The sequence below is a fragment of the Tamandua tetradactyla genome, chromosome 22, assembly GCF_023851605.1.
Source record: "Tamandua tetradactyla isolate mTamTet1 chromosome 22, mTamTet1.pri, whole genome shotgun sequence".
Taxonomy (NCBI): Eukaryota; Metazoa; Chordata; class Mammalia; order Pilosa; family Myrmecophagidae; genus Tamandua; species Tamandua tetradactyla.
The window spans coordinates 13421241-13435770 of record NC_135348.1 but is presented as its reverse complement, the minus strand read 5'-3'; the positions used below and the strand labels follow the sequence as shown (position 1 = coordinate 13435770).

The 14530-nt window shown below is 40.8% G+C and overlaps 1 protein-coding gene across 3 annotated transcripts in view; it reads left to right on the top strand.

The window, feature by feature from the left end:
* TMEM131L (transmembrane 131 like) overlaps nucleotides 1-2355 on the top strand; it is a 168259-nt gene extending 165904 nt beyond the window's left edge. For 2 of the 3 annotated variants that reach the window (XM_077139755.1, XM_077139754.1), the window contains exons 34-35: nucleotides 352-491; nucleotides 1251-2355. In XM_077139755.1, coding sequence (XP_076995870.1) covers nucleotides 352-491; nucleotides 1251-1526 — 416 coding nt within the window. In that variant the 3' untranslated portion in view covers nucleotides 1527-2355. The remainder of the gene's footprint in view (nucleotides 1-351; nucleotides 492-1250) is intronic. The other variant, XM_077139756.1, reaches the window with a different exon arrangement.
* Nucleotides 2356-14530: the final 12175 nt, after the last annotated feature.

Genomic DNA, 14530 nt, shown 5'->3' with positions numbered 1-14530 from the left:
AGGTTGGCAGGCCAGGTAATAAAAGATAAAATTCTTGACACCAGTAAGATCTTTGGTAGTATTTTAGTGTGTTTTCTATTAGAAAGATACCTATCAGATTATCAAACATAGAGAAACAAGCCCAGAGAAGGACCTTTCTCACCAAGGGCCCCCCGGGTAGGTTTGTCTAAAACATATTTTTAACCTTGAGAGTAACAATGAAATGATATCCCTGGTTCACATAAAGTTTTTCATGTATGTCTTTAACTTACCAGTATATTAAGTCCTTGGAAAGCTTTTGTGCCTGGGGATGAGAATTCAATTCTCTCTATAAAATTGTTTACCAATGTTGATGTCTCCCCTTCTTTGTAGAAAACATGAATTACCCCAATGGCTTCCCTTGTCCTGCAGACATTCAGTCAGACTTCATTGATCACAGCTCTCAATCTACCTGGAACGCCCCACCCAACATGCCTACTGCCTGGGAACATGCCAGTTTCATCAGCTCCTCGGTCAGTGTTCACCCATCCTGTGCCATGAACCTACCCTGGGCAGTTCTGAGTTTGTTTCTGGTATTTCTTTAATGTTCATCTCAGTTCATTTTAAAATTGGGTTTGGATCAGCCACACCTTGGCTTTTTAAAGCTACACCATTCCTTTTATCTCACACAAGCTAAGGCTGGCTGCCCTCTGGAGCAACCCTGTGTGTAAGCAGACTGGTGGAGGGTTGCAGCCTTTGTCGGTCTAGCCAGCCCTCAATGAAAAAGAATCTCACATTACACAGAGGAGTGATCCTTTGTAGATTAAATTAAGGGCCAGGAAACTCGGTGTGATGCCAGTGTCTTTGCTAACCTTTTTGTCTGTGATGATGGATGAAATGAAAATCTAAAGAAAGGAAGGTCAGTGGTCAGTAATTGGGTCATGACAGCTTCCTGGCTGTGGACAAGCCCTTCATCCTACAAAGCCAAGTCCCTTCCCCATTTCACGTTCACTCAACATTGTTTTCACAGGTAGTGTGCAGTTGACCTGTAGATCCTTCCGGGGGCTGAAAATAAACTTACCTAGTCAGATGAGGGTTTCACAACTCTAGGTTTGAAGGAAATGGAGTTAACGCCACCTAGATTGTTGACGATAATTTAGTAACTTCCAAGTGACTTGGACTGGTACCATTGTGATAGCCACTAGTATATGTTCAACTTCAGCGTTGTCAAAGTTTTTTGTTTTTGTTTTTTTAATAACATTTCTTTCTTTTCCTTCCCTTTTATACTTCAGCCCTACCTCACAAGCACCCGAAGCTTGTCTCCAATGTCTGGACTTTTTGGTTCCATCTGGGCCCCACAAAATGATGTGTACGAAAATTGCTGCCCCGTCAATCCCACCACGGAACATTCGACTCACATGGAAAACCAGGCTGTCATGTGCAAGGAATACTACCCAGGGTTCAACCCGTTTCGTGCCTATATGAACCTGGACATATGGACTACTACAGCAAATAGGAATGCAAATTTCCCACTGTCTAGAGACTCGAGTTACTGTGGGAATGTGTGAAAGGGATTCGAGTTTTTAAACAATGTGAATAAAGATGCTTGTGTTTTGATTACTAGCGTAAACTGGCTGTTGAGATAGATTATGACGTTGGTGGATATTTTGGCACTTTTATATGAAAATAAATTTTTTTTATGAAATCTGGGTGCTCTATTTTTTTAGCCCTTCATAATTCAGTGGTAGAAACTAAGCATCCACATGCCATAACTTCGTAACTCAAGAAGATTGTCAATCATGACAAATATTTAAAATTAGAACTCGGGAAAGTTCTAAGAAGGTAAGAGTTGAGAAGGAAATGGCTGCTGTGGTCCCACCGCCCAGAACATAAGAATCGCCTGGGGGAGCTTTTAAAAAAGGACATTACTCAGGCTCTTTTCCCAGACAGTCTCATCTAATTTGTCAGGGCTCAGGCATCGGGATTTTTTTCTAAGTTCTGCATTGATTATAATGTGCAGCCCTGTTGAGAACTGCTGTTTAGGGAAGCCCATCTTTAGCAGAAAGTCACTTACCTGGATTGACTGCTCAGGTGCTGGGGTGGCCTGACTGCTGGGCTACAGCAGAGCCTAGCGCTGTTCTACCTTCTCTGTTCCCTACCCTACACCAAGTGAGTCCCTGGGGCAGCGACAGCAGCAGGGACATTCTGGTAAGTGTGATAAGGTTTATCACAGACACAAGTACTTAGGGAGGTTAGGTAGCTGATGCATGTTTTGCTGACTGGTTTGTATCTGCTTGCCAGTGATTTTACAAGTCCATATTATGGTGGAATTATAACTTTGCATGTGTAAACTTTGAAAATATTTTTTAACTTTTAATAAAAAATTTCTTATTTTTACATTTTGCTTTGTCTTTATTGGAAAATCAGTAGGAGAGATTTGTTAAATAATTCTAGGGTTGCTTGCTTTGAGTTCTTGGTTTCTCTTTGCAGTGGTTGTATGGGGCCTCGGATGCTGAAAAACAGGAATGTCTTTGTACAGGGCGACCACCTAGCATGCACAGCTCCTAGAAAATCCTGAGGCTGCCAAGTTGGAATTCTGACTTGGGTAAAGCATCATATTCCTCACATGCACACAAATAGCGAATAAGTTGGAATGATGGTAAATGCCCCTAAACATTTCTAGTATCAAACTTCAAAACTCCCATTGGAGAACATCTGAGTCATTTAGATGTAAGTTCTGCTCAAAACTATAATCTAATTTATTTTTCTACTTTCATTGATCCCTTAACTTCCCGGTCAGGAAAATAGGAGGAATTAAAGTATTTATTCCAGTATATACAGGAAAAAGTATAAGTTTTCACCTTAACTGGAATGTCGTTTCACATCTAGGATTAAAATCAGTGATAGGGAAACTGGAAGTTACTTTTCACACATTTAAGTTATCTACTGAGCGCCAACTGGGAGCTAGAATCTGTCCCAGCTGCAGTAGCTATAGTAAAGAACAAAACAGACAGCTCCTGTTGTCCTGTCACATTCCAGAAGTGGGGAACAGAAAAGAAACAAGCAAAGACTTAGTATTTAAGATTCTGATGAGAGCAATTAAATGGTGGTGTGCTAAACTAGAAGGAGGGCAGTAGGTACCTCGGTGCTCTTGAAAGGTCTCACTGAGTAGGTAAGTTGAGGTAAAACTTGACAAGAAAGAGCCAACCATTCCAAGATCAGTGGACAGAGCTTTCTCCAGCAGTTAGGGCAAGTGCAGAGGCCCTTAGGTAGGAGGCCATTATGAGTGGAGGGCAAAAGTGGGAGAAGGCAAAACCAGAGAAGTCAGACAGGACAGCACCTGGAAGGCCTTGAAGGCGACCTGAAAAAGGATGAGTTTTACTCAATGCAGTGGGAAGCCATTGGATCATTTCAAGAGGAAGAAATGCTATCTGATTTAAGTTTGTGAAGAAATCATTGACAGTCTAGTGGAGAATGGCTTCTAGTACAGGAGTGGTACTCACCAATTAGAAGTCTTGCAGTAGTCCCAAGGGGTGATGACAGCGGCTTGAACTAGGTAGGCTGAGAGTGGTGAAGGTAGCTGGAGAAGGATGGCTTTGTTATGCATGCAACGTGGTGGGTCCTGGAGGGTAGTAAGGACAGAATTGGGCCTTGAGAACTGGCTCATGGTGATGCCACTCACTTGTGGGGGTTGTGTGTGTGGGGGGTTCAGGGTGGAGGCGAGATTGAGAGTTGTGCATTTCACACATTAAGTGTGAGAGACCTGTTACATATTCAAGTGGAAGTAGCATGGAGGTAGCTTCACCCACAATCTGAAGCTGAGTGAAGTTTGGGGCTGGAGACAAAAATTGGAGCATCATCAGCCTACTGATGACAGTGATTTAGAGGTGTTTAGAGGTGGAGCAGAGGAAGAGGCAGCAGCAGAGAAAAATATTGCTGAGATGAGGGGAAATCAAGAAGGATCGATCACATCAAATACCATGGGAGCAAGTAAGAAGAGCCTAGATTTGGCAAATGATCATCACAGGTGCCCTTTGAGCTGTTTCAGGGGAGTGATGTGAATATGCCCACTGAATTGGAATGAGTTGAAGTGAGAACAGGAGGTGAGGAGGGGGTGGAGAAGGTAGGCTGGGAAGGTGAGATGTGAAACAGAACAGTTTCCTCAAGGGACTGTGATTAAGGAAGGGCTGTTTCTCTCTCTCTCTCTCTCTCTCTCTCTCTCTCTCTCATTTTTTTTTTTTTTTTTCGCATGGGCAGGCACCAGGGATCGAACCCAGGTCTTGGGCATGGCAAGCGAGAACTCTGCCTGCTGAGCCACCATGGCCCATCTTACTTTTCCCTTTAAGGTGGGAGATTTTTCAGTCATGTTCATGTGCTGGGAATGCTGGAGCGGAGAGTCAGTGCCCTGTTATCTGCAGGTTGCCTGGTGCCAAGTCTTTGAGAAGGTGGATGGAGTTGAGAGCCAAGGAAACGAGATCTCACCATGGAGAGAGTAGGAACCCTTTGTCCAGCAGAGGACTCAAAGAGAAATGCAAGTAGGTACATTTTGTGGGGAAAAGAAAAGTAACAGAACACTAAGATTTTACTCAGTATGTGGCACCCAGCTGATGCCTGTGTTTTCCATCCTCCCCTGACCTAGGTGTGGCTGTTTAGTTTTGCTTGTCACCTCTGGGATATGCCCCTTTTCCCTTCCCCCATCCCTTGGCATACGTATTTCGTGCACTGGCGATGAGTGATCATCAGGCAGCACCCTAGAGCCTTGCTTCTCCAAAGGCAATTGGCAGCACTGACATCACCCGAGAGCCTAGACTCACTCAATCAGAATTTTCTTCCAAACAAGAGCCTCACTAAGCTTAGGAAGCCCCACTCCAGGGCAGGGATCAGCAAACTGGCGTGTTTTTGTAAAGTTGTGCTGGAACTCAGCCAGTGCCTGCCTTTTTCCCCACCGTGTCAGAGTTGTGACACACACACCATAGGGCCCGCAAAGCCTGAAATATTTACCATCTGGCCCTGGATAGATAAAGTCTGCCATCCCCTCCTCTAGGGGCTAGAAGAGTAGAGTATTAGGATGAGGCAGCCATGCTAGCCTTGGACTCCTTACCCTGGGACTGCGAAGTGAGAGTTATTCTGTCTTGTTCAAGCTACTGTCATTTTTGGGTCTATGTTACAGCATCAGAACTAACACAGCGTTTGTCACTGGCCTCCAGCACCCGGCATAGTAACTGATGTGTCCGATGTGTTAGTTGTGTGTGTGTGTGTGAGAGAGAGAGAGAGAGCGAGAGAGAAGAAATAATTATCTGGTGGCCCAAGAAGGGGATCTCATTGGAGAAAACTTTGAGTCTGTACCTGAGAGACAACCCAAGAAAGGAAAAAGCCTACCACAGTCATTTACATACTAATATCAAATGAACTTTTATATGCCAGTCTCGTGTATAGAGTTGTACTTGACCACTATTAGTGCACTGGGGTTTGCTAATTCTGGGGAGAACTTGAGAATCAGTGAGTTATGAAGGAGGCGGAGTAGAAGGCTGACACTCCCTTCAAGGATCTTTAATTTTAGCGGATGTTAAAGGTTGAATTGCACCCCCCAAAAAGATATATTGGAGTCCTGAACCCCACTATCTCAGAATATGAGCCTATTTGGAAATAGGGTTGCTGCAGTAAAGTTAAAGATGGGATCATACTGGAGTAGGGTGGGCCCTTAATTCATTATGATTTCGGGTTCTTTTAAGAGGATGGAAAGAGACACAGCCTCACATTCGGTATTCTAGAATGAGGTCCCGCAGTTGTTTGAACATCTTTCTCATCTTAGCCAGTGTGGATATCATGAGCTTCAACCCTGTGTCAGCTGAGCTCCTTTCTCTCCTCTCACAGTAGAACTTGATTTAGACTTTCAGATCCCATCAGAAAGCCAGCCTTTTACCTCCATTGAAACCACCTCCCATTTATCAAAGTCCTGCTTCAGAATTAATCTCACAACACGTCCTTTCATGGCTGCCCAGGTTTCAGGCATACTAGTTACATTGACAAATGTTCTTTCCCTCCTATCCAACTGGAAATTTTGCTTTACGTATGACTCTGTAGTTTTGTCCTCAGCAACCATTGTTTTCTTTCCTCTTCTCTGAGTCACTTCCTCCACCCCCATGTCTCAGTTGCCTCTTTTATGGACACTGACTCAAATTCATCATGGACAACAGACCCACCTCTTTGTTTCTCTGCTTTTTAAGTGGAAATACCTTTATTGTTTGTTCCCTCTGTTGTAAGAAAAAAAAATCATTGTAATCCCACTATCCACCAAGAAACACTTAACATTTTGGGGTATTTCCTTCCAGACTTTTGTGTGTGTGTTCAAAATAGGCTATACATATTGTTCTGTGAACTGCCTTCCATGCTTAATATTCTCTGAAAAACTAGACATTTTAGAGTACCTATTAGACATTTTACTGCCATTTCACACTCAAAGTGTCAATACCAAACTATCCACTTTTTATCTGTTTCTAACCCAAACCTAGGACTAAATTTTCTCATCTCCTAATATATTCATTCAACATCTTTTGAACACCTAGTAGGGGCCTAGGCAGAGATTGCAGCAACTCCACTCAACTCAGTACTGACTCTACTACCTGGAGTCAAGTCAGATCTGCAGGGTAAGGACAGTCCTCTAGAAGATGCCCTCAGGTCCCCTCCTGAATTATATCCACTCCTCCCTTCTCCCTGCAAATGTCCAGTGCTGTGTGTGGGCCACAGAAGGCATTTCTTGAAAGTTCAGTGAATGAATGGCTAGGACACTGATTATGAACAGCAGTGTGCAATGTGACTCAAGAAGCCACGCCAGCAAAAGATAGTAGCTGTGCTACAGATATTTATTTGCCTTGGTCACTTTACCATATCCCAAAGACATGAAGCAGGAAGTCAGTGATTCTGAAAGATGTAATCTGGCTTCTCTCACCAAGGCCACTGACCTGTCCTGCTCCTTCACTTCTACATGAGATATGACCCTGCAAACCAGCCCCCTCCTTTATGCATCTCACCTTGACAAATTCTGAGACCTTGAGGTTGTGCTCTGCTCCTCACACCCCTCTTCTTCTAGCTCCTTTTCTGTCCCCATACTCCCATTAGAGCAAGTGACCCCATGGCTGAGCTCTGGATCATCTCCTCTACTTCCCTAGAGAACTCTTACAACTCAGCATTGATCTCCGTCTCATGCTGATGACTGAAGAGATATCTGACAAGACTGATAAACTTAATTTAGAGACCATAGTGGATAGTGTTCTCTCCCTCCTCTGGGAGGAGCAGTGCCTCTCTGGGGGTGGAATACATTTCCCCACCCCATTAAAGGGCTTGGCCAAGTGTCTTGCTTTGGTTATGGAGTGTGGGCATAAGGGACAACATGCCAGTTTCCAATCCAGATAGAGGCTGCTGTTTCAGTCTGGGGTCCAGAATGAGACAATCAAGTATCTACTCACTCTGTTTTCCTACAGAACATCCAAAGACAGTGATATATTAAAAACAACAACAGCAGCAGCAAAATACAACCTTGGAAAGTGTCCATCTGCAAATGGAATTACTGGATGGGCAGCTTCTGCTCAAGAACTATTCAAAGTGAAATGTAGAATCAATATATTCTGAAAGAGTAAATAAAATAATATAAAGTTACAATGATCAGACACTAAATCAAAGGTGTTTTGAATTGAATCATGCCCCAACAAAGACATGTTCAAGTTGTAACGTCCTGTTCTGTAAGTGTGAACCTATTTGTAAAAACAAAATATTTGAAGATGTTATTAGTTAAGGTGAGGCCAAACTGAATGAGCATGAGCCTTAGTCTAATATGGCTGGAGTCTTTAAATTTTGGACACTGTCACAGTGGAAAGGAGGAGGAGACGTGGGAGAGCTAGCCATGTCACGGAGGCAGAGCCTGGACTGCTTGAAAACCACCATCAGAATGCTGCAGACTTCAGGGAAAGCATGGCCCTGTTGACTCCTTGACTTTGGACTTCCAGTCCCCAAAACTGTGAGATAATAAATTCCAATCAGTCTGTGCTACTTCATTGCAGTAGCCTTGACAAATTAAGACAAAAAGGTATCACTGAGAGAGACAGGGCTTAAGAGAACTCTGCCTACCCACCCAATGCATAATAGAGTTTGGGACTTTGAGTTTGAAAGACAAGCTATTAAGATATTCTGCTCTCGGACTTCCGGAGAAGATGGCAGCTTAGCAAGACGCGTGGGTCTTAGTTCCTCCTCCAGAGCAGCTACTAAAGAAATAGAAACAGTACAGAACAGCTCCCGGAGCCACGACAGAGAACAGAAACACAGCATACCCCATTCTGGAACGGCTGAAATGGCTAAGAGAGTCCGCTGCGGTGAGGTCCCTGAGAGCCGCGCGCTTCCCTGGGCCATGGTGGCTGGCGGCCGGAGCCCCTCCCTCCCTCCTTCCTGGGTCAGCTGGGAGATTTGGATCGGCAGTCCCTCAAGCCACGGCAGCCGGCGCCCCCTCCCCACGCGCGGCTTCCCGGGCCAGCTGGGAGATTTGGATCAGCACTCCCCCAAGACGCGGCGGCCGGCACCCCCCCCCCACACACACACACACACACAGCGAGAGTCTTCCAAAGTTAAAAGAGCCACAACATCTTTTACTGGTGGAACCCGCAGACAGACGAACACCACATACTGGGCAGGATAAGAAAAACAGAGCCCAGAGACTTCACAGGAAAGTCTTTCAACCTGCTGGATCCCACACCCAGGGAAATCTGATTAAATGCCCAGACGCCAGCAAAAAATAACGGATCACACCAGGAAAATTGAAGATATGGCCCAGTCAAAGGAACAAACCAATAGCTCAAATGAGATACAGGAGCTGAGACAACTAATTCTGAATATACAAACAGAAATGGAAAACCTCTTCAAAAACCAAATCAATAAATTGAGGGAGGACATGAAGAAGGCATGGGCTGAACAAAAAGAAGAAATGGAAAGTCTGAAAAAACAAATCACAGAACTTATGGGATTGAAGGACAAAGTAGAAAAGATGGAAAAAACAATGGAAACCTACAATGGTAGATTTAAAGAGACAGAGGCTAGAATTAGTGAACTGGAGGATGGAACATCTGAATTCCAAAAAGAAACAGAAACTATCGGGAAAAGAATGGAAAAATTTGAGCAGGGGATCAGGGAATTGAATGATAATATGAAGCGCACAAATATACGTGTTGTGGGTGTCCCAGAAGGAGAAGAGAAGGGAAAAGGAGGACAAAAACTAATGGAAGAAATTTTCACTGAAAATTTCCCAACTCTTATGAAAGACCTAAAATTACAGATCCAAGAAGTGCAGCACACCCCAAAGAGAATAGACCCAAATAGGCATTCTCCAAGAAACTTACTAGTTAGAATGTCAGAGGTCAAAGAGAAAGAGAGGATCTTGAAAGCAGCAAGAGAAAAACAATCCATCACATACAAGGGAAACCCGATAAGACTATGTGTAGATTTCTCAGCAGAAACCATGGAAGCTAGAAGACAGTGGGATGATATATTTAGATTACTAAAAGAGAAAAACTGCCAACCAAGACTCCTATATCCAGCAAAATTATCCTTCAAAAATGAGGGAGAAATTAAAACATTTTCAGACAAAAAGTCACTGAGAGAATTTGTGACCAAGAGACCAGCTCTGCAAGAAATACTAAAGGGAGCACTAGAGTCAGATACGAAAAGACAGAAGAGAGAGACATGGAGAAGAGTGTAGAAATAAGGAAAATCAGATATGATATATATAATACAAAAGGCAAAATGGTAGAGGAAAATATTATCCAAACAGTAATAACACTAAATGTTAATGGACTGAATTCCCCAATCAAAAGACATAGACTGGCAGAATGGATTAAAAAACAGGATCCTTCTATATGCTGTCTACAGGAAACACATCTTTATCTAGACCCAAAGATAAACATAGGTTGAAAGTGAAAGGTTGGGAAAAGATATTTCATGCAAATAACAACCAGAAAAGAGCAGGAGTAGCTATACTAATATCCAACAAATTAGACTTCAAATGTAAAACAGTTAAAAAAGACAAAGAAGGACACTATCTACTAATAAAAGGAACAATTAAACAAGAAGACATAACAATCATAAATATTTACGCACCGAACCAGAATGCCCCAAAATACGTGAGGAATACACTGCAAACACTGAAAAGGGAAATAGACACATATACCATAATAGTTGGAGACTTCAATTCACCACTCTCATCAATGGACAGGACATCTAGACAGAGGATCAATAAAGAAATAGAGAATTTGAATATTACAATAAATGAGCTAGACTTAACAGACATTTATAGGACATTACATCCCACAACAGCAGGATACACCTTTTTCTCAAGTGCTCATGGATCATTCTCAAAGACAGACCATATGCTGGGTCACAAAGCAAGTCTCAACAAATTTAAAAAGATTGAAATCATACACAACACTTTCTCGGATCATAAAGGAATGAAGTTGGAAATCAATAATAGGCGGAGTGCCAGAAAATCCACAAATATGTGGAGGCTCAACAACACACTCTTAAACAACGAGTGGGTCAAGGAAGAAATTGCAAGAGAAATTAGTAAATATCTCGAGGCGAATGAAAATGAAAACACAACATATCAAAACCTATGGGATGCAGCAAAGGCAGTGCTAAGAGGGAAATTTATTGCCCTAAATGCCTATATCAGAAAAGAAGAAAAGGCAAAAATTCAGGAATTAACTGTCCACTTGGAAGAACTGGAGAAAGAACAGCAAACTAATCCCAAAGCAAGCAAAGGAAAGAAATAACAAAGATTAGAGCAGAAATAAATGAAATTGAGAACATGAAAACAATAGAGAAAATCAATAAGACCAGAAGTTGGTTCTATGAGAAAATCAGTAAGATTGATGGGCCCTTAGCAAGATTGACAAAAAGAAGAAGAGAGAGGATGCAAATAAATAAGATCAGAAATGGAAGAGGAGACGTAGCCACTGAACTCACAGAAATAAAGGAGGTAATAACAGGATACTATGAACAACTTTACGCTAATAAATACAACAATTTAGATGAAATGGACGGGCTCCTGGAAAGGCATGAACAACCAACTTTGACTCAAGAAGAAATAGATGACCTCAACAAACCAATCACAAGTATAGAAATTGAATCAGTCATTCAAAAGCTTCCCAAAAAGAAAAGTCCAGGACCAGACGGCTTCACATGTGAATTCTACCAAACATTCCAGAAAGAATTAGTACCAACTTTGTTCAAACTCTTCAAAAAAATCGAAGTGGAGGGAAAGCTACCTAATTCATTCTATGAAGCCAACATCACCCTCATACCAAAACCAGGCAAAGATATTACAAAAAAAGAAAACTACAGACCAGACCAATCTCCCTAATGAATATAGATGCAAAAATCCTCAATAAAATTCTAGCAAATCGTATCCAACAACACATTAAAAGAATTTTACATCATGACCAAGTAGGATTCATCCAAGGTATGCAAGGATGGTTCAACATAAGAAAATCAATTAATGTAATACACCATATCAACAAATTAAAGCAGAAAAATCACATGATCATCTCAATTGATGCAGAGAAGGCATTTGACAAGATTCAACATTCTTTCCTGTTGAAAATACTTCAAAAGATAGGAATACAAGGGGAACTTCCTTAAAATGATAGAGGGAATATATGAAAAACCCACAGCTAATATCATCCTCAATGGGGAAAAATTAAAAACTTTCCCCCTAAGATCAGGAACAGGACAAGGATGTCCACTATCACCACTATTACTCAACATCGTGTTGGAGGTTCTAGCCAGAGCAATTAGACAAGAAAAAAAAAATACAAGGCATCAAAATTGGAAAGGAAGAAGTAAAACTATCACTGTTTGCAGACGATATGATACTATACGTCGAAAACCCGCAAAAATCCACAACAAAACTACTAGAGCTAATAAATGAGTACAGCAAAGTAGCAGGTTACAAGATCAACATTCAAAAATCTGTAGCATTTCTATACACTAGTAATGAACAAGCTGAGGAGGAAATCAGGAAACGAATTCCATTTACAATTGCAACTAAAAGAATAAAATACCTAGGAATAAATTTAACTAAAGAGACAAAAAACCTATACAAAGAAAACTACAAAAAACTGTTAAAAGAAATCACAGAAGACCTAAATAGATGGAAGGGCATACCGTGTTCATGGATTGGAAGACTAAATATAGTTAAGATGTCAATCCTACCTAAATTGATTTACAGATTCAATGCAATACCAATCAAAATCCCAACAACTTATTTTTCAGAAATAGAAAAACCAATAAGCAAATTTATCTGGATGGGCAGGGTGTCCTGAATTGCTAAAAGTATCTTGAGGAAAAAAAATGAAGCTGGAGGTCTCACGTTGCCGGACTTTAAGGCATATTATGAAGCCACAGTGGTCAAAACAGCATGGTATTGGCATAAAGATAGATATATCGACCAATGGAATCGAATAGAGTGCTCAGATATAGACCCTCTCATCTATGGACATTTGATCTTTGATAAGGCAGTCAAGCCAACTCACCTGGGACAGAACAGTCTCTTCAATAAATGGTGCCTAGAGAACTGGATATCCATATGCAAAAGAATGAAAGAGGACCTGTATCTCACACCCTATACAAAAGTTAACTCAAAATGGATCAAAGATCTAAACATTAGGTCTAAGACCATAAAAAAGTTAGAGGAAAATGTAGGGAGATATCTTATGAAACTTACAATTGGAGGCGGTTTTATGGACCTTACACCTAAAGCAACAGCACTGAAGAAATAAATAAATAAATGGGAGCTCCTCAAAATTAAACACTTTTGTGCATCAAAGAACTTCATCAAGAAAGCAAAAAGACAGCCTACACAATGGGAGACAATATTTGGAAATGACATATCAGATAAAGGTCTAGTATCCAGAATTTATAAAGAGATTGTTCAACTCAACAACAAAAAGACAGCCAACCCAATTACAAAATGGGAAAAAGACTTGAACAGACACCTACCAGAAGAGGAAATACAAATGGCCAAAATGCACATGAAGAGATGCTCAATGTCCCTGGCCATTAGAGAAATGCAAATCAAAACCACAATGAGATATCATCTCACACCCACTAGAATGGCCATTATCAACAAAACAGAAAATGACAAGTGCTGGAGAGGATGCGGAGAAAGAGGCACACTTATCCACTGTTGGTGGGAATGTCAAATGATGCAACCACTGTGGAAGGCAGTTTGGCAGTTCCTCAAAAAGCTGAATATAGACTTGCCATACAACCCAGCAATACCATTGCTGGGTATCTACTCAAAGGACTTAAGGGCAAAGACACAAACGGACATTTGCACACCAATGTTTATAGCAGCGTTATTTACAATTGCAAAGAGATGGAAACAGCCAAAATGTCCATCAACAGACAAGTGGCTAAACAAACTGTGGTATGTACATACGATGGAATATTATGCAGCTTTAAGACAAGATAAACTTATGAAGCATGTAATAACATGGATGGACCTAGAGAAAATTATGCTGAGTGAGACTAGCCAAAAACTAAAGGACAAATACTGTATGGTCCCACTGATGGGAACGGACATTCGAGAATAAACTTGGAATATGTCATTTGTAACAGAGACCATCAGGAGTTAGAAACAGGGTAAGACAATGGGTAATTGGAGCTGAAGGGTTACAGACTGTGCAACAGAACTAGATACAAAAACTCAAAAATAGACAGCACAATACTATCTAACTGTAATGTAATTATGTTAAAACACTGAATGAAGCTGCATCTGAGCTATAGTTTTTTGTTTGTTTGTTTGTGTTTTTTGTTTTTTTCCTTTTTTATATACTTTTTTAATTTTAATTTTTATTATTATTTTTATTTTTCCTCTATATTATCATTCTATATCTTTTTCTGTTGTTTTGCTAGTTCTTTTCCTAAGTCAATGCAAATGTACTAAGAAATGATGATCACACATCTATGTGATGATATTAAGAATTACTGATTGCATATGTAGAATGGAATGATTTCTAAATGTTGTTAGTTAATTTTTTTTAATTAATAAAAAAAAATTAGGATACCTGTGCCTGCCCATGTAAAAAAAAATTAGGATATCTAAGAGCAGAAGCATGGAAAAGTACAAAGGGCCTGAGAAAAGACTTTCAAGAAGAGAAGTGAAAGGAAGAACATAATGCCATGTACTTAAATTAAAGGTCATTAGAGATTATTTTCACAACTCAATGCAAATTATTTGGAAAGACTAGTTAACATTAGCATGTATATTTTATAGGAATATATAGTTTATCAGTATAGACCCAAGAAGAGTTTGAAATTTTGAACAGAAAATATCCATGAAAGGAAAAGTTGTTTATAAAAGACATTCCTCCCATAAAAGGACCAGGTGGTATGGTTTGCCAGTGACATTCTACTCCTTTAAAATATCAAATAAAACAGTACTCCTTAGGCCATTGAAAAGAATTGAAGGATAGTATTTCCAAATAATTTACCAAACTCTTAAAAGTTTGCCATGGTTATATTTAACAGG